Below are 18,268 nucleotides of genomic sequence, written 5' to 3' on the forward strand. Positions count from 1 at the left end.
TATATATATAATATACTACTATATATAGTAATATATCATTGTGTGTTTGTCTGTAAAAAAAAATAAAAATAGGTCCAAAAATTTTCCTAGAGTAGAATGTAAAATTTGTTTCGGATGAAATATCGAAAGAGGTTATTTTCGGTTCAGGTTTTTGGCTAAATGACATTTCACTTTTTTTTTGCAATTTTAATTTCTCTAAAAAATTATTTGGTGCATCACTAATTCTGTGATCATTTACTGACCCTCAAGTTGTTCCAAACCTGCACGACTTTCTTCCATGGAACAAAAATGGAGACGTTTTTAATAATAATTTAGTCAACTGAGTCCATTGAAAAGATCTTGCTCAAAGCAATGATTCATTTACAAGCTAGACATCACTACTTCTTTTTGTTCCTCACACAAAGCTACAATATGGGTTCAGAGGACACAAAATATAGAGCATGAATCATATTGACCACATTTATAATAATTTTATGGTGCTTCTTCAACTTTTTTGAAGCTATGTAAAAGAGCAGCTAGGACGTTCTTCAAAATTTCTCCTTTTTTTGAACCCAGTCTGTCATACAGGTTTAGAACAACATGAAGGTGAGTAAATAATAATTTTTGGGGTAAACTGTATATTTATAAGGTCCAAAATCCCAGAACATCCTGGAATTAGTTGCTATTCCTAAATGAATGTCTCTATTGTAATCTAATCTAATGATGCTGTTTATGCCGGTAATTGAAGTTCCTGACAGTAACTCTGGGTTGTGATGCTCTATCACATCGTCTGACGGCTCGATGGATTCGGTCTGACTCGACGTTCTCTCGCAAGGGCTAATTTGCTTAGATCTTGCGGTGGATCCAATTACAAGGGACACAGAACAGGATATTTTCAATTTGCATGTCTGGAGATAGCACTGCAAAGAGAGAGAATGGGTGTAATGAAAGTAACCAGCAGGAAGGAGAAGCACAAGTACTTACGGTGGGGTAAGTTCTGTTCTGGTTTGTCCATATGGCAGACTCATTGCTCATGGTCCAAGCCAGAGAGAGTGTCCCCCCTGAGGAAGACATTACAGGAATTCAGGCCGCTGCTTTGAAGCTGGTTTTGGCACTAAAGTAGGATTTAAATTCTCCTTCACAAGGAAAATAAAACCAATGCATCCCTGAAGTTTCCTTTGAATGATTGTGAAATACTCAGCTTTTAAGCCAAAATATAGTTCCCAGATATGTTTGATTGCAACTCTTGTACATACAAACACACACACACTTATGCAATCCTGTGACAAAATGTCACCCTTTCCCTCCCAAAAATCCCTTTTCACGTCCTCTTTTATCCAGTGGCTGAGGCCCGGCAGCATATGCTCCACTTAAAACCATCAACACCACAGCTTTCTGCATAAACTGCAAAAAAACCCCACTCTCTCACCCCTGCACTCATCTCCCAAGCAGTCCTTGTTTATTTAATGCTGCGACGCTGCCTTTTCTCCCATTATCTGAAGGCAGCATGTGTTTGTGTGCATTAGATGCAGAGATTGCAGCATGTTTGAAGGCTCAGACTGCAAAGCTTTAGGCTCCTGCTGCATACTCATCCAGCTTCTGCCCACCTACCTGTTTTCATAGCTTCTCTCTCTCTTTCTCCATCTCAGGGTCTTTAGCGTTCCTGAGATCATTTAAGCTTGTTTTTTGTGTCTCGGATGCATAATGCTGCTGTAGTGTTCACAGAGACGTCTAATGTACTGTTATTAGACATAGATATTAAACAAATCAACAGAGACCCATTTGAAATGTTCCAGACTGTTCTTTCAGATTTAATGGCATTGCCAGATTTCCTTTTTAATTATTTTGTCCCTTTCAATTCACTTGTGATTTATTTGGTTTGCACCAATTCTGTTTGCAAATAAATATTTTGCTTTATGATACACTGCAAAAAAGTGAAAATGTACAAAATGCATGTTAAAAACGACCTTTGTTTGTGTAGTTTAAATGGTCAGGTTGATTCGGTTGTGCTTTGACTTAAATAAAACTAGTTAGTTTGTGTTACTACATTTTAGGTTACCTGAAGAAACATATTTTACAGTCTCTAACACAATCAACGAACTACCGTGAACGTTATGCAACATATGCTCTTGTCATGCCTGCCAGACTCTGCGGAGGTGTATCACATTCAAAAATCTCTCCATAAGCATTTCTTATAGATTATTTGTAGAATTTTTTTAATACCTTATTTACATTTCAACATTAATTCCTACAACAAACTGGTATATTCATGTTTAATTCGTGTTTAATCACTAGTAAGTAATACAATACCAACAATTATCTTTTTTCATCATCACTACTGACTACCCATTAAGTTCTATTAGCTATTTTAACAATGATAAGAAAATACTCCATTGCTACTGGTAACAAATTTAATTTTATTTCAGTTGGAAAAATGTACTAATTATTTTGTTCAAATATATCATTTAATCAGACAAGTACTCAAAATTGTTGCTGGTATTTATTCCATTTTTACTAAACATTAATTAGAGACCAGTATTTATTTTAATTACTTACTACTGGTGTTATTATAGTTAACTACAACCAAAAGCATAAAAAAATAAATAAAAAAATTAAAATACATTCTAACTGAACTAAAATAAATTATAGAAAAATCCTTACATTAATTTAATTTTTAGCTAGTTGCCAAGGCTACATTTTCTTTTTCATTTTTATGTAGTTTAAGTTAATGTACAAAAATGACTAAAACTGAAATAAAAATGTATAAAAAAAATATAGACATTAAAAAAAATTTAATGATAAAAGTTACAAAAACACAATGACAAGAACGTTAAATTAATTAAAATGAAAGCAGAACATATAAAAATAAAAACTAATTAAAAATATCAATAAAAGCTGTCATTTTATCTCAATGGTACTAAAATAACACTGGTAACTGTTTAAAAAGTTACAGTTCTTCAGTTTTTCAGTTTTCCTAGTAGGCTATATCTTTTTAGACACTAGTATTACTGTTTAAATTAACATTTTAATTGTACTGGCAATATTTAAATTATAACTATAAAGTAGCTATTCTGCATGGTCATTTAATATTGCATGCATTGCAACTTGTGAGATTAAAAAATATATTTCTAGTAACAACTGTGATAAATAGTAGTCTCATAAATACTATAAATGAGTAATAGTAAAGCTGGAATAGATAGGCTACTAGGTATTGAGATTACCATTACGATTAAATGAATAGTTACTAATGATTGATTACTCAGTATTAGACTACTCACAAGTAATTATAAAATTAGAATTGGTAATATAAAAACAGATAGTCTACATTAATAAATGTTTAAACAGCTTGCCATAGTAGCGATGTGAGCATCAACAGACAGACGATACAAACCCATATAAATGAATTTAAATCTCATTCCCAAACCAGTTATGTTCAGGGCAGGCTATTAGCCTATTTCTAATCGATAGCCGTTTACAACAAAAGATAATCCATGTCTGTTTTCCAAACAGATGCTCTCCGCCTTTTAGACTACCATCATTTCCATTAATAAAGCACGATGCCATTCTAATAAGACACCGAGACGATCGCGACGGAAACAATAGCAGCGTGAATGGCAAGCCGACAAAACTCACCTAACTATAATTCACGTGGTCCATGAGACAAAACGCTCGCAAACGATTCCCCGATCTTCTCTTTAATTCGGGCTTTTAAATCTTTTTGTATTTATGAATGAAGTCCCCCGTTAAACACACCCACTCTCCCATCGCCCAGTGAGGAGCGCAGACCGTGACGTCAAAGTGAGGTACAGCGTTACTTATCAGAAGTGTCTATCACGCCCTAGTCCTCTCCTGATGTTATGGAAATGAGGTCATCCCCATTTGAGTCAGTGAAAAATGCTCAGTAACGGGCATCCCCATGCGGCCTGGGCTCACTGCAGTTTTGGGTAAACATATAGATCATTATACTGAATAGATGAACGCAATAACACTGAGGTGAATTATTATTCAGTTCCACACATGCTCACTTTGAACTAACTGAGTATGAGGATCAATTCAATTCGTGCGATGAATGTTAAATTGATATTTACTGAGCGCCCCCTCGTGGTCGTATCATCTATTGCACCCTTAGGCCAATCATCATTTTTACTTCAGTCAGTAATTTATTCAATAAGTTTATGTTAGGCTATTAAACAGACTAAAGTAAGACTAAAATAAAAAAACGACATATATATGAATATTTCGATGTTGACCAGAAACAAATATACAGTTCACAGATGTTTTGTGACAATTATCCCAATGGATCTTAAGCTATTTAATGGCATATGAGCAACATTATACAGTTAAAAATATAATAATAATCAGAGATCAAAAACGGAATCAAACCATTGTTTTGATCACCATCTATAAACAATGTCCACCAGCGAACATGCACAATAAAACATTTTGCTCGCAAGTGATACTTACCTTGAATTTTCTGTTTTCTTCTCACTCTCATATGTGACTGTAAACATACTCTTCAATGACAAGTGCACTAATTGTTTATTTGAAAAACTTTGTTGTAATGGAAATGACGTCACTAACTGAGTATTGTGCGAAAAATTGATAGACATCAACATATCCTCAATTTCCCCCAATTTTTTTATTAGGCCTACTATTTTTGGAAATCATTATCGTTTTATTTTATTAAACTTTTAATTGATTTACCGTATTTAACTTGTTGTTTATTTATCTTGAAGTTTGTTTGTTGTTCTGTCAATACTCTTTAATGTTCTCCTAAATGTATTTGTATATGTTTTTTTTGGGGGGGGGGGATGCTTGATAAAGCCCTTTGGGTAGGGCTGTTAAAAAAAATCGAATTTCGAATATTCGTTGAATTTAAAATAAAAATCCACATTCTAATACAAAAACGTTGCACTCGAATTTTAGGTGTGCCTCAGGTAGCCTTACTGGCGCACAAGATGTTTTTGTTAGCCTATCCAGTTGAAGCCACTAGATGCGGCGCTGCTGCGTTGTTCATTAAAAATATTACGGAATACGAGGCTAAACAAATTTATATAAAAATGGCATGACAAATGTTGAAAAACATGTATAATTATGTGAATAAATAATAACCTCCGCATAAATCAAAACTACATGTCCCATCAGCCCCACAGTCCTCGCAAGGCCTGACGGGAAAGTTTGCCCGTGCCCTTGTCCTATCAGCCGCGCACTGTCTGTCTGATTGACTGCCTGTCTGTGTTTTTAACATCCTTATTTAGTATCACAAATGATCACAGTCTGTGATTACTGTCGTTATTCAGATGGTGGGGGAACCCTGAGATTAGCAGAACTGTTTATTTATTTTTTTTAATTTTTAGAAATGTTCCCAATTGATCAGGTGCTTTGCATTTAGTAATTTGTAATTTTAATCTAATGCTTTTCATAATTGTATCTAAGTGCACTGTCACTCTAAGTTTCCCTAGAGTGACCTGGTCAAATGTCTTGTTCAAGGGCACAGTGGTCATAGTTAATGCTAGGGCTGGGCGATATAGCTAAAAAATGTATCAACGATATAATGTTTCATATCATTTCAATCTCCTCATCACAGGCAGGCACAGCACTCAATTCAGCATGTGTTTGTGTGTGCTGTCTGCGTCACTCATAGCACGTGCCTATATCGTGCGCTATATCGAACATTTTTTATATCAATATCGAAGAAGGTGTACCGTGGATAAATATCGATACCGTTTTATCGCCCAGGCCTAGTTAATGCATTGAGATTTGTTGTTCCTTTGTGGAGTTCAAACACTTAATAGTTTGGTTGCCAGCGTTCATATTAAACATCAAACTGTGTTCATCTGGTGCAGTGAAGCTTGTTATGCCTTTTGCAGGTGTTCTTCAAGGAAGCCAATGTAAAACAGATTGATGTCCCAACACTGACAGGCGCCTTTGGTATCCTCCCAGCCCACGTCCCCACACTGCAGGTGCTCCGGCCCGGCGTAGTCACCGTCTTCAATGATGATGGTTCCTCTACTAAGTATTTCGGTGAGTTCTCTAGTGCTGTTTTTGTAAAATTCCAAACCAACCAGATCTGAGATAAATTGCAGTATTTGAGTCAAAGCAAAATAATTTACAGTGGTGGTGACCGTGACTTTCCAAAAACATAGAAACAGGTTTTTAAAATGGTATTTTAGTATTTCAACTTACTTGCAATGAAAATAGTCAAGGAAGCTGGCATGACATTAAAACACCAAGCAACCAACCAACCAATGACTTTCCATGAGGATCATTTCAGCAGTATGGTGGTTATTAATTTATTTCTTGAAGTGAACATTTTTTTCCACTAGTCTTTCTTGTTTTTAGCAACCATAGAGCAAAGGGTAGATATCACTTTATATAAATTTTATCTTTCTGTATATAAATTCTTTTTTTGTTTATCCCTTATCTCATTTTACATTTACATAGACATTTATGCATTTGCCAGACACTTTTATCAAAAGCGGCTTGTATTGCATTTTAATATTTCATGCATTCCCTGGTAATTGAAACCCATGACTTTGGTGTTGCAAGTGCCATATTATTTCCCGTTTAAATGTTTATTAACATACTTATTTTTGATTTGACCCTGTTCTGAAACTCTCACATGGCATCAAACTACCAAACTTAAACTAAAATGAGCTAAAAGTCAGATATTTCGCTTTTTATATATTAAAAGTCATTTTAGTTTTGGTAATTTTCAGAACACTAATTTGACCCTTATTTAATTGAAATCTAGTCTGATTGGTAATACCTGACCTGATTAGTTAATATGATTTAATTTGGAAGGAGTGCTGTTAAAAAGATGAGAAGACATTTGATATAATTTATAAATTATAATACATGTTAATTATAGAAACACTTAAATAAAATAGGTGTTGGATGTGACTGTGACTTGTGGGTATTTTAGTCCTCATTAGCACACTTCAAAAGGGAGTGATTCAGATTTGTAATATGATTTTCTGTGGTGAAATAAGCAGATTAAAATGTGATCCACCATAAAGACACATTTGCGTTTCCTTTAGTAGACAACCTTTAGTTTTAGAAATTCATCCAGAAGGGGTCAGGCTTGTCCTACAAAGGAGAGCCTTTTCAAGCATCAGCGACATAACTCTTGAACTCTCATCCGTGCTTGAGATTAAATGTGGTTTGTGCTTTGCAGTGAGCAGCGGATCAGTCACCGTCAATGCCGACTCTTCAGTGCAGCTGCTGGCGGAGGAGGCCGTTCCTCTGGACAGCCTGGACCTCGCAGTGAGTCCCTGCTATGCTGTTATCTCAAATAATTGGAAAACTCATTCAAGCATGGCTCTGTTCTCCACTTTTCACACTCCAATACATTCCCGATGTATTTTTTTTTAGTTAGAAATGCATCACATTATGGAACAAAAATGGGTTACGAGTGCCATTTCAAGAATTAAAAGGACAGGTGTTTTGAGTTTTCATAATACTAGAAAACAAAGACTGTTTAGAATATAATAGAGGATTGTTTAATGAGTTTAAATCTGTATAGCTGTGCCGTATTTGAAAGAACTGTTTCGAAAACGCCCTATTATCTGTCTACTTGCCTTTGTAGTCACCCGTTTATAGGATTATCATTTAAATCTAGCATTTGAAACTATATCAAGCCACCCTTTGATTGTATTCATGCTATTTATCCTCCACACTACATCATTAAATAGAAATACAACGGTCTTCATTTTCTGTTAGTCACCGCTTTCTCAGAAGGAGTCAAACATTCTGAATGACACACCGAAAATGAGCTCATTCCAAAGGGGATGTTCTCGGACATGCCCTTTTTCCGACATGGAATAAAGAGCACTTTCGGGTTCATTCCACATAAATAGGCCGCTTTTTATTCTTCCTAGAGATAGTTGTGCTTGGGGGCCTCGCTGGTTAATAAGGAAGGAAAGGTCAGTCACTGTTGAAGTGGTGCAGATGTGTCAGATCCCCACTGAGAGACCTTTAACTCCCAGCAATGTTTGGCCTTTACACTGTGTAATCTCCACTGTGACAAATGTCCTTCACAGGAAAGAGGCCACGTTTATTTGCTCACACTGTTGAGAAAATGGCCGCGCTAGTCTAGAATGTGGCTCAAGTAGCAGTAGCATTGATTTTTAAGGCAAAGATGAGTTTTCTCACTTATAAGGTGCTTCAAGATATTGAAGTTCTCAGATCTGTACTACACTGGCACCTTTTATAATGTCAGCTGTTATAGATTGAGTTGTCGCCCGACACATCAGTGTCAAGATTACAGTGAATGTGTGAACCAAATGTCAGGAGTGCCATGTCTTTTGCGCAGGCGGCGAAAGCGAACCTCGAGAAAGCCCAGTCAGAACTGGGGGGCATTTCAGATGAAGCAGCCCGGGCCGGGGTTCTGATCAGCATAGAGGCAAACGAGGCAATCGTCAAAGCATTGGAGTAAACGATTTGGGTTGGTATGTACACATTTTAGACGTATGCAGGACCCACACACATTATACAGTATAATTAATGTTATTTATGTCACATTTCTCATTTTGTTTCTCAGTAGAATATTCTGTCTGTTTGAAAAGGTCTCCGGCTTTGTCTGTTCCCCACCCCAGTGAAGTCAGAAACCGCAAGACTTAACTGCTTGCTTTGTACAGTGGATGAAATTAACAATAAATTTATTTGAAATAACACACTGTGTCACTTTAATGTTCTTTGCCTTTCACAAAATTAATTTAAGCTGTATTTGCTGGCTATGAATTTGTTTGATGATGAATGCAGTACTGTTCATGACAGAAAGGGGGCAGTATGGTACTGTTCAAACCTCCAAGCCGTTTGCCAAGGAAACTGGAGCGAATCAATTCATCTTTATTATTCAGTCAATGACACTATTTTTGTACAAAATGTACTATTTTTACTCCATTATTTTTTTCCCGCATTTTCAAGCCTTGTAGCCATTATGCTAATTGTCAGTCTAAAGTTGTATTCATATGCATTATCTAGATCCCTAAAAACTGATAAACAATTGGCTTAAGGCACTACAGCTACAGAGTTAGAAATACAGCTAGTCTATGCAGCCAGAAAAAACATCCTACAGACAGTGGACATTGTGGTGTAAAAGTCTAGAATTTGCTTAAGTACAGGGTAATTTTACATGGCCGCTCCAGAGCTATAAGCATGTGCTGACTGGAGTTTTACAAGACTAAACCACATGCGTCTTTATGAACGTCAGACGTCTATCGTGGCAACATGCTGCAGCTTGATCCAGTAGCACATGCACAGAATTGGCAGTGAACAAGAAAGGAGTCATTCTTTGCTACGAGAAGTTGTTTTTTGGGTGATAAGCTCACTAGTTTGTCTAAATTGTTACTTGCACTGCATAACTTGCATATAGGCATATAACTTATGTCTACTGAATATTTGTGATGAAATGTTTTTAAAAAGTTGACTAAATAGCATGCAAACCATAGCTAACAATGAAGATTTATGGCAAATTTGTACTTTTTTCACATTTTGGTTGTCAAAAATCTGTGTTGCAAAGACTGAAATAAGAACCATAAGGTTCTATTTGTCACACAATGTTTCCCTTGTTGCCATATTTTGTTCCTACAGCTCGAGTGTGAGTATAGCCTCTATTCTTAAACTTACTCTAGTCCTAATTACCGTTCTGCAGTCTTAAGAAAGGACAGTTTTTTGGTCAGAAGTCCTGCCCTAGCAAAAACTCTTCATAATTTTATAAACCTCTGTATGCAGATATGCAACTTTAGGAACAAGATGTCCTGCATCAAGGGTTTTGAAGAAACAGTATCCCAGATTGGTACAAAATGATCTAGCAATGTCCATTGTTATAATATTTCAATTTATTACAATTATCACAAACACTGGTTTGCAAAGCAAATAGTTGTACTATTTATTGCACTTTGTTATTCTTCTGGTTATTTACCTATAGCTATAGTACTTACAATGACTAATGAATCAGAACCCTCATGCAAGAAAATAGCTTACTTCTGCATTGCAAATAAAGTGGCTAGGACATTAGGATGCTTTCACACCTGTAGATCGATTGCTTTGTTCCGAAACAGGGATTAAAATTATTACAATGTTGCTTTTTATTCTTGGTGCGGTTCGCTTTCACACGGCAAAGTTTCTAAACGGACCAAATTTGTTAATTCAAGTCACGCGCAGGTAAACTGTTCTCTCATTGGTCAAAGTTCCACCGTTTATTTTCCGGGATTCCACTCATAGCTGTCACGGCTGTCATCCGTCAGAATGGAACGACAACAGCTTTTTTTTGTAGCTGTCCTTATATTAATTTATCATTTTGAGCAGGAGTCCAGGATTCATTGGGAAAACATTTTTAAAATGCACCTACTAGGAAGAAGAGCAATAAGGCGGCATTATAAAATGAAAAATGCGCCTTTTTATGTTGAATGGCGAAGACGTGCTCTCCCACAGACATTCACAGGTTCATTTTGAGGTATTAGCAAAATTCGTTTTCAATCGAGCTGAGACCACCTCGTTCAGGCGATCTTGGACCGATTGTTTTGGCGTGGATCCGAGCACGATTGCCGTGTTCACATATGCCCAAACGAACCGAGCTAAGGGGGGAAACGCACCAGGTTCCGAAACAACGAGCCAGGTGTGAAAAGGTGTGTCCAGTTCTGCCACCTTCATGCAGTTTAGTTTCAATCTGCTTCAATGCAGCTGCCCAAAGACTTTGGTTAGATGGTTCAGGTGTGTGTAAATGTCTAACCAAACCAGTGCTATCCAATCCTGCTCCCAGAGGTCAAATTTAGCTTCAATACACCTGTCTGAAAGTTTCCTTAAGACCTTGATTAGCTGGTTCAGGTGTGTTTAATTGGGGCTGAAGCTAAACATATCTGAAAGGTGGCTTCCCAAGAGCAGGGTTTGACACTCTTGAGCTGAACTCTGCAGGAATGGTGTTCCCAGAAAAGAATGGGACACCTCTCTTGCTTAGGTGTAACAGTCATGCTTCAGATGTCTGTAGGAAGATGGGACAGTTGTAAGAAAGTGCTGCTTGAAGCTCTGACCTTGTTTCGCTTGCAGTCTGCACAGCTTCAGACTCTCAGGTGGCTGCGAGATACTGCATGCAAGCTGGGAGTGGGCGCAGAGGCCTGACACTCCCGCCTACACAGGCATACGGACCAGCGCAGATCCACGACCAGTTCTGCAGTTACTGGAACTGACTAAGGCTGGAGTTCTGAGAAATGCAGCTGGTCTTAGGTCAGTCGTTTAGGGCTGTTTCTCGATGTAGACCCTACACCACATCCTTTTTTTTTATCGCTCTCACCCACACATGCATAGGTGTCTACAAATAGAACCTAGAGCAAGCATTCAAGAGCAACCTGCAAATCCACAGCACACCTCAAAACCTTTTGGTTAAACTTTGTCAGCTTTGCTCTAGTGATAAGCATTTTGATTGACATTTCAAGTAATCAATTGTACATGTGGACATTTAGGATAGCATCCCCTCATAGCTCTTTCATAACGGTCATATTGAATATACTTCTTGTTAGGCATTTTGCTTGTGGTACTGAACAGAATAGCAAAAATTATGACTCCTCTGGTCTTTTTTTTGGCTGGTTACCATTGACCAGTTAGTCCCTGCTAGTCAATGTCGTAAGTAGACCATCTGGCTGCATATATCTTTCCAGAGAGATTAGTTACCTGGCATTTACTTCCGTTAGTTCAAGCTTAGCAATTGAGGTGAATGGGAATGTTAACGGCTAACTCTCTGTATTATTATAGACACATTTGGTTCGGAACACAAACACACATAATCCTTCACAAACCACGTCAGAAATGTAGGACACTTTTTAATTATTGCTTGCAAATAAACCCTGTTACTGCTGCAGTAACGCAAAGGTTGTGCTAAGTCTTTGTATCTCCCTCAGGCTAACAGTGATGTTTGTGGCGGTCTTGCGTTCCACCGAGCAAAGTGTCACATTCCAGAAGGGTGAGGTTGTTAAATCGGTTGACTGGGAAAGCGAGGGTGAGGCGTGGGCACTGGGGTCTCTCACAGAGTGAAACCCTGTACACAAACTCTACAGTACGGTTTTCGTAAAACCATGTTTGACTGCTCATAATATGTCCATTCATATTGTGTACTGTAAAGGTTTAAACAATGTCTGTGTCCAGAGAAACTGAGGTGCATTCATTTTGAGGAGGCAGTGAAACTACCTTTGTAAGGCGCATCAAGAAATGACTGACAGTTCACAAAGCCTTCCTCCTAAACTTGCCAGAATCCAAAGACTTTCTGTGCAGTCTCCAGCATATGAATCCATGTCACCTCGAAGCATCTAGTCTTAAACTTACCAATCAAAAAACACTTTCCTTTGCCGCCCCCATCACTTTTTCCCACGTAAGGTATCCAGCTGGAAAACAGCTCAGATTTTTCCCCTTAAGTGCAAAACATTGCCCCTTAGAATGCATTGCATTAGCAGAATCAGCACTGCATGGAAAACCAATTGGGGGGGAAAACCCAGTTGTCATACAGACATACTATTTCCCTAAAAAAGTGAACTCGCACGTCTGTGCATGAATCTGTACTCTCAAAGTAGCGCCTCTTGATTGATAAAAACATTGAGTTGAGTGCACACAAAATCAGAAGACTGCAGGGGCAACATTCCAAGTGAACACCGTACAATCAATTGACAATATAAGAACAGGGTTTTTTACACTAAAATGTAAATGCTTTATGCTTTAGAGGTGGAGTATTAGCAATCCCAGGTTCTTAAGTTTGATTCCCACGGGACAGCCAAGGTGATAAAATGTAGCCTTTAATGCACTGTAAAGGGCCATTCACATTGAATGTGTTTTGCATTCCACTGTGCTGCTTTTAAATTGCTTTTCCTGTGTTAACTTGCATTAGATGAATGTGTCTGACCATCGCACTTGCATCTTTTGCAGCATCTCGTGCATGACACAGCATTCTAAAAATGCAGTGCTCAGGTTAAAATCAACTTTAAAAAAAAAACATCTCTAGACCTTGCTCTTTTTTTTTTTATTATTACACTGCCCTGCACCTGTGTCATGCAAAAACGTGTTCTGTGCAAATGGCCCCTGCAGGCCCCTATATCAATTTCTATCAATCACTTTGCACATCCTCCCGATGGTGTACGTACACATGCACCTGATGCTATTGGTCATTGCATGATATCTCTGCTACATTTTTAAGTCAACTTTAAAAGTTAACAAACTTTTGATACCCTTCATTCTTATCAGTGTCTTGCTTACAAGATTGCATCTTGTAGGAATGTGCCCTTTTTTTGTGTTACCAGCTTTCTGTAATTGTGGTCTAGCAAAGTACGTTACCTGTAGCATGTGTTGACTAAAATTTGTAAAAATATGCTTTGCATTTTTGCATTTGGGGTTTTCAAGATTAAATTGCTACCATTCTATAGGAACATTCCTTTTGAATTGATGTACAGGTCATGGGGCATTAATTGTTTGAGTTTGATGAGTTCATTTTATCTGTTTTTATTATTATTATTATTAATTGCTGCAAATTAGCACATTCAATTAAAAGTCCTAATAAATCCCTAGTCCTAGTAGATTCAGATTTGTGCTTGAGACCTTACCCAATATAGTGACTTGTGCTGGTTTCCTAATCACAAGTCCTTGTGCTGAAGCACTAGGAAAATATGCCATCAAGCTAGTTTCCGTTCAGCACTACCCAAGTAGACTTGGCTCGATTTACATGCTTATGCTGTTTCGGACATGTCCCGGACTCTGGCGCAAGGCCCCACACCCGCATGCAAATGTGTGATGCCTTGCAGTGCTGGCAGACAGCAGATCAAACATAACCATGAGCCCAGCCATTGATCTTATTCTGTCAGCTGGCCTGATATTAGCAGCTGGTGGTGGGGCGAGGAAGGTTGGGTGGTTAGGCGAGGTCAGGAATGCACTGACTGTACTTGACAATGGAAAAAAAATGATGCCCATTGGTCACTTACTTTATGGTGGACACGGTGACGACAAGTAATGACAGCAGTTTTGTACTATCCAAATGAATAGCCTAGCCTTATATGCTGAAACGAATGCTTGACGGTGACCTTATGTTTACCACCTTGTTGCCCTTCCACCAAGTTATGCTATGACAACCTCTCTGAAGCAATGCTTCCAGGAACTCCCAACTCGTCATCATTCCAGAAAGTCAACGTGCATGCTAAAGCAAGCTTTTATCGACTCGAGCTAGTAAAAGCTTTCAAATGCTTCAGCTTTAGGGTGACTTGAAGCAAAGTGGTCCTTTGTGCACTGGGGAACAACAGAACATGATTTACTATGTAACTTATCACTGACTGGTCAGTGCATCTTAGCTGTTTAGCCATGGTGTTATGTAGCATGCATTTTATCACAGCAATCCAGGACAAGCCCCCAAATAGATCACCTCCTAGAATTCACAAGGCCTCAGATTATAGGAAACCTCTACATGTAATAAGTAAAAGGTTGCTGGTGTGGTTTTGCATGAAGATATTTAAGTAAGAACACCTCATGGACAGTGTGCAGTATCAGTGTACAAGACGTCTAATGAGCCTTCAGTGTGCTGACGCACTGCAAATGTAATCCAACCAACAAGTGATGCACCTCAGAAAGTTTAATGTAAGTTCTCAGGAACATTAGCATACCATTAACATAACATTGCGTGTAAACACATTCTCGTTCTTAGTGCCAGACAGGTTAACAAGAGTACAAAAATAGACCTCTTCAACTAATTAATTAGAATGGCTGCACATATCAAATAACCTGAACTGCTAAATGCAGACATGACTAAACATGGACTGCATCAGTTTGTGTTCACCTCTTCACATTAAGAGTTGTTAAATTAATAGTATATAGAGGTTGAGAGTTTGTTCCGTGATTCAATGGAAAGTGCTGTTCCTCCCACTGGACATTGGATACTCTGATGTTAGCTACTATTAGGTTTTTCTCACTATGCTTAATGTCGTTTCAACCCCTGGTTAAGCAACGGTTCACGCTTCATTTTTAATCATTACAAAATTGTGACGTAAAGCATCTCAAAGTAATGCTTGATGCAAAGAAGGGTTAAAGTTTTGCCGATTAGCATGGTCCATTAGCTGGTAGATGCTTGTAACTACACCATATGTTTTCATTGATGGCCACTAAAATGTAGCCATGTAAAATTGACTGATTTATTTAACACCTCATTTTTGTTTCTTTTTGCTGCTTTTGGCATCACAACTGGATAGATGCCAGTAAACAGGTTGGGATTTTACAGTGTGTACATTGTCATCCAATGGACATTGTCATGTGTACATTTGTCATCCAAACAGCACTGTGGCCATGTCATTTTGCTGTGGCTCTAGAGTGATTAGTCACATGGCTGGCTGCAAAAACAAGTGCTCATGAGCAAAGACGGCGGATTTCACATGCATACTTCTATGGGGTTCCACACCAGCCGAGCAAGTGCCATTGAGATGACTGGGAATGCAGACGGATAGGTTTATCCAGGTATTATATATATATATATACTTCCTCGGATGTAACGGATAAATGTACCGTTTCTTGAGTTATATTTATTTCATGCTAAATATACTGTAATTCTATTCAGATTCTGTCAGTTTTGCGTTGTCAAATTCTTGCTTCATAATACTTTTGCAGCTGTTTGACTGTCAACTAATGAGGAACTGAAAGGTGCAAAAAAAATAATACATTTGCATGAACGAATGACATTTCCTTTGAAATCAAGCAATTTAAGAATGTTGAAACTTAAACTTTAACAGTATGTAACACTAGTAGAGATGTGACGATTCACTCAACTCACGATTCGATTCGATTCACGATTATTATAATTTTTTTAAACAAAATTAGATTTGAGACGAATTATAAATTAAATGTGTCCTTTTATTATTGCTTGGACAAAATGCTGCACATTTCTTTGTGAAATTGAAATATAATACTATAATAATATACTAATATAGCACTTGCATATTACTGCTCTTTTGTTGGTTTTGATTGCTTCTATTGTCCTCATTTGTAAATCGCTTTGGATAAAAGCGTCATACCATCTAAACTTTTCTAAAGACAGTGAGTTCCCCTCAGACATACATTCATATAAACTCCTACCCCTAAATGAATCGCGATTTGTTTAGCATCTCAACCGATTTGAATCGTCAGATATTTGAATCGATTTTCAACCGGCTCGCGGTTAATCGTTACATCCCTAAACACTAGGTATGATTAATATACTTGTAAAAATACATCTTGTTTTAATGCTAAACCTCACCAACTCTTGAGTCTTGAACCTAAATAATTATCAACCATTTTTAATAATGCCTTGACTTCTAAAGCCACTAATTAAGCAACATAAGGACCGTATTCAGAAGACAAGCTTAACTGAGCAATCTCATTCAGGAGCAGGATTACCTTGTGTCTAGGAAACCAGCAATGTTTTAGACTTGGATTAATCCAGTTTTTTCCAAGAACACTTCATAGAGGTCATACGCTGATTCTTTCGGCAGGGCCGGACTGGGACAAAAATTTAGCCATGGCACTGTAGCCACACCGGCCCACATTATCACACCCACACAACCCCACCCACGGACACGCGCATTCACTACTTACATTTGTGTACAGATGGTGAAATAATATAAGCAGTACCGTATGTAACAGATATTTAAACATTTAATGTAAGTGTCTGGCAAACAATGCTTACTACTTTTTAAAGAGCACACGTTTATAACAAATTTACACATACAGTAAAAACAAAATAACAAGAATCTGAGGATGTTGTAGAGTCTGTGTGCTGTCTATGTCATTTGTCTGCTGTCATTCTCTACAGCAGTGGTGCCCAACCCTGTTCCTGGAGATCTACCTTCCTGCAAAGTTCAGCTCCAACCTGAACTCTGCAGGTAGGTAGATCTCCGGGAACAGGGTTGGGCACCACTGCTCCTACAGTATGTTATTCTTTGTTGTCACTGTCTGTTGGATTTTTTCTACCTCTACCACACTCCTCCCTGTCTCTACTAGGCCTACCGTAGCATCCTCCCTCACAGCACTGTAAACGTATGTACTGAATGCATGTATTCAATGTTGTATTTTAATATATGACTATATGCATAATCAAAGTAAAGTTCACTACATATGTCTATATTACTGTGGCTATTGCTATAGTTTTTTGATGTGTTAGACTATATTGCAAGTAGCCTATATCAGTGGTTCCCCTAAATCCCACCTTATCTGCTGATATTTCAATCATGCAATTCAGTAACAGGCTAGCTAACACTTGTAACCAATTATCACGAAGCAATGACATTTTAAAATATACTGGGGTTCTACGCTAAGCTTACAACTATTTGATACAATGTAGGTTACTGTAAAAAAACAAACAAAAAAAAAACAGGCGCTAACTGGCAGAAGTAGTGTGAAAATGCCTTGTGCTAGCTGTATTTTCGTTTTCTTCTTACCTCTGTGGCACTACTGTCCTCTGCTGCAGAAGTTGAATTTAAACCTTTTGAAAAGAGTTCGGTTAATTTTACGCATTTAGCAGCGTCGGACCTAAGCCCCTTTTTTTTCTCAAAGTTTTTCTGCACCGCCTTTACTTTTTTACGGTCCATTATCTAGCTTTTACTGAACATTAGCTCCTGTTGCAATCACTCTGATGACGTGCTTGATTTTGACTGAAAGGTTCGGTCGGCCCATCTCGGGACCAGGCGGCCGGCCGTTGCCGACTGAGCCAAATGCTTAACATTTATTATTATTAATATTATTATTGTTGTAACCATAGAAAAATCGTGCAAGTGATAAAAACCCGTCCTATGTGCTGTTGGCCCATAAAAACAATTTTATTTATATATATTTTAAAGGGGTCATCGGATGCTACATGCACTTTTACAAGTTGTTTGAACTGAAGAAAAGAGTTCGGTTAATGTTACGCATTTAGCAGCGTCTGACTTAAGAGCCCTTTTTTTTGCTTTCTCAAAGTTTATCTGCACCGCCTTTCCTTTTTTATGGTCCATTATCTAGCTTTTACTGAAAATTAGCTCGTGTTGCACTCTCTCTGATGACGTGCTTGATTTTGACTGAACGGTTCGGTCGGCCCATCTCGGGACCAGGCGGCCGGCCGTTGCCGACTGAGCCAAATGCTTAACATTTATTATTATTAATATTATTATTGTTGTAACCATAGAAAAATCGTGCAAGTGATAAAAACCCGTCCTATGTGCTGTTGGCCCATAAAAACAATTTTATTTATATATATTTTAAAGGGGTCATCGGATGCTACATGCACTTTTACAAGTTGTTTGAACTGAAATGTGTGTTGGCA

General features: G+C 37.9%; 2 protein-coding genes across 2 annotated transcripts in view; one reads left to right on the plus strand and one right to left on the minus strand.

Annotated features, from left to right (window-relative positions):
* Positions 1-3,913, minus strand: part of LOC107687734 (voltage-dependent calcium channel beta subunit-associated regulatory protein-like) — a 22,659-nt gene extending 18,746 nt beyond the window's left edge. Inside the window, exons 1-2 of the mRNA XM_016485182.1 lie at positions 3,618-3,913; positions 964-1,040 (exon numbers count right to left, since the gene is read on the minus strand). Coding sequence (XP_016340668.1) covers positions 964-1,040; positions 3,618-3,636 — 96 coding nt within the window. The 5' untranslated portion in view covers positions 3,637-3,913. The remainder of the gene's footprint in view (positions 1-963; positions 1,041-3,617) is intronic.
* Positions 3,874-8,652, plus strand: LOC107687735 (ATP synthase subunit delta, mitochondrial-like). Its single transcript, XM_016485183.1, has 5 exons — positions 3,874-3,923; positions 5,831-6,003; positions 7,157-7,245; positions 8,294-8,429; positions 8,522-8,652. The coding sequence occupies exons 1-4, from the start codon at positions 3,874-3,876 to the stop codon at positions 8,414-8,416; spliced, it is 435 nt and encodes a 144-aa protein (XP_016340669.1). The 3' UTR covers positions 8,417-8,429; positions 8,522-8,652.
* The last annotated feature ends 9,616 nt before the right edge of the window (positions 8,653-18,268 follow it).

The sequence above is a fragment of the Sinocyclocheilus anshuiensis genome, unplaced genomic scaffold (genome assembly GCF_001515605.1).
Source record: "Sinocyclocheilus anshuiensis isolate Anshui unplaced genomic scaffold, SAMN03320099.WGS_v1.1 scaffold305, whole genome shotgun sequence".
In the NCBI taxonomy this organism is placed as follows: Eukaryota; Metazoa; Chordata; class Actinopteri; order Cypriniformes; family Cyprinidae; genus Sinocyclocheilus; species Sinocyclocheilus anshuiensis.

What these genes read in the sequence shown, in the direction of transcription:
- LOC107687735 (XM_016485183.1), top strand. Translation starts at nt 3,874, where the DNA reads ATGCTCAGTAACGGGCATCCCCATGCGGCCTGGGCTCACTGCAGTTTT. An exon ending in TGGGCTCACTGCAGTTTTGG is followed by an intron (nt 3,924 to 5,830) that starts GTAAACATATAG and finishes GGTGCAGTGAAG; the next exon opens with CTTGTTATGCCTTTTGCAGG. An exon ending in TGGACAGCCTGGACCTCGCA is followed by an intron (nt 7,246 to 8,293) that starts GTGAGTCCCTGC and finishes TCTTTTGCGCAG; the next exon opens with GCGGCGAAAGCGAACCTCGA.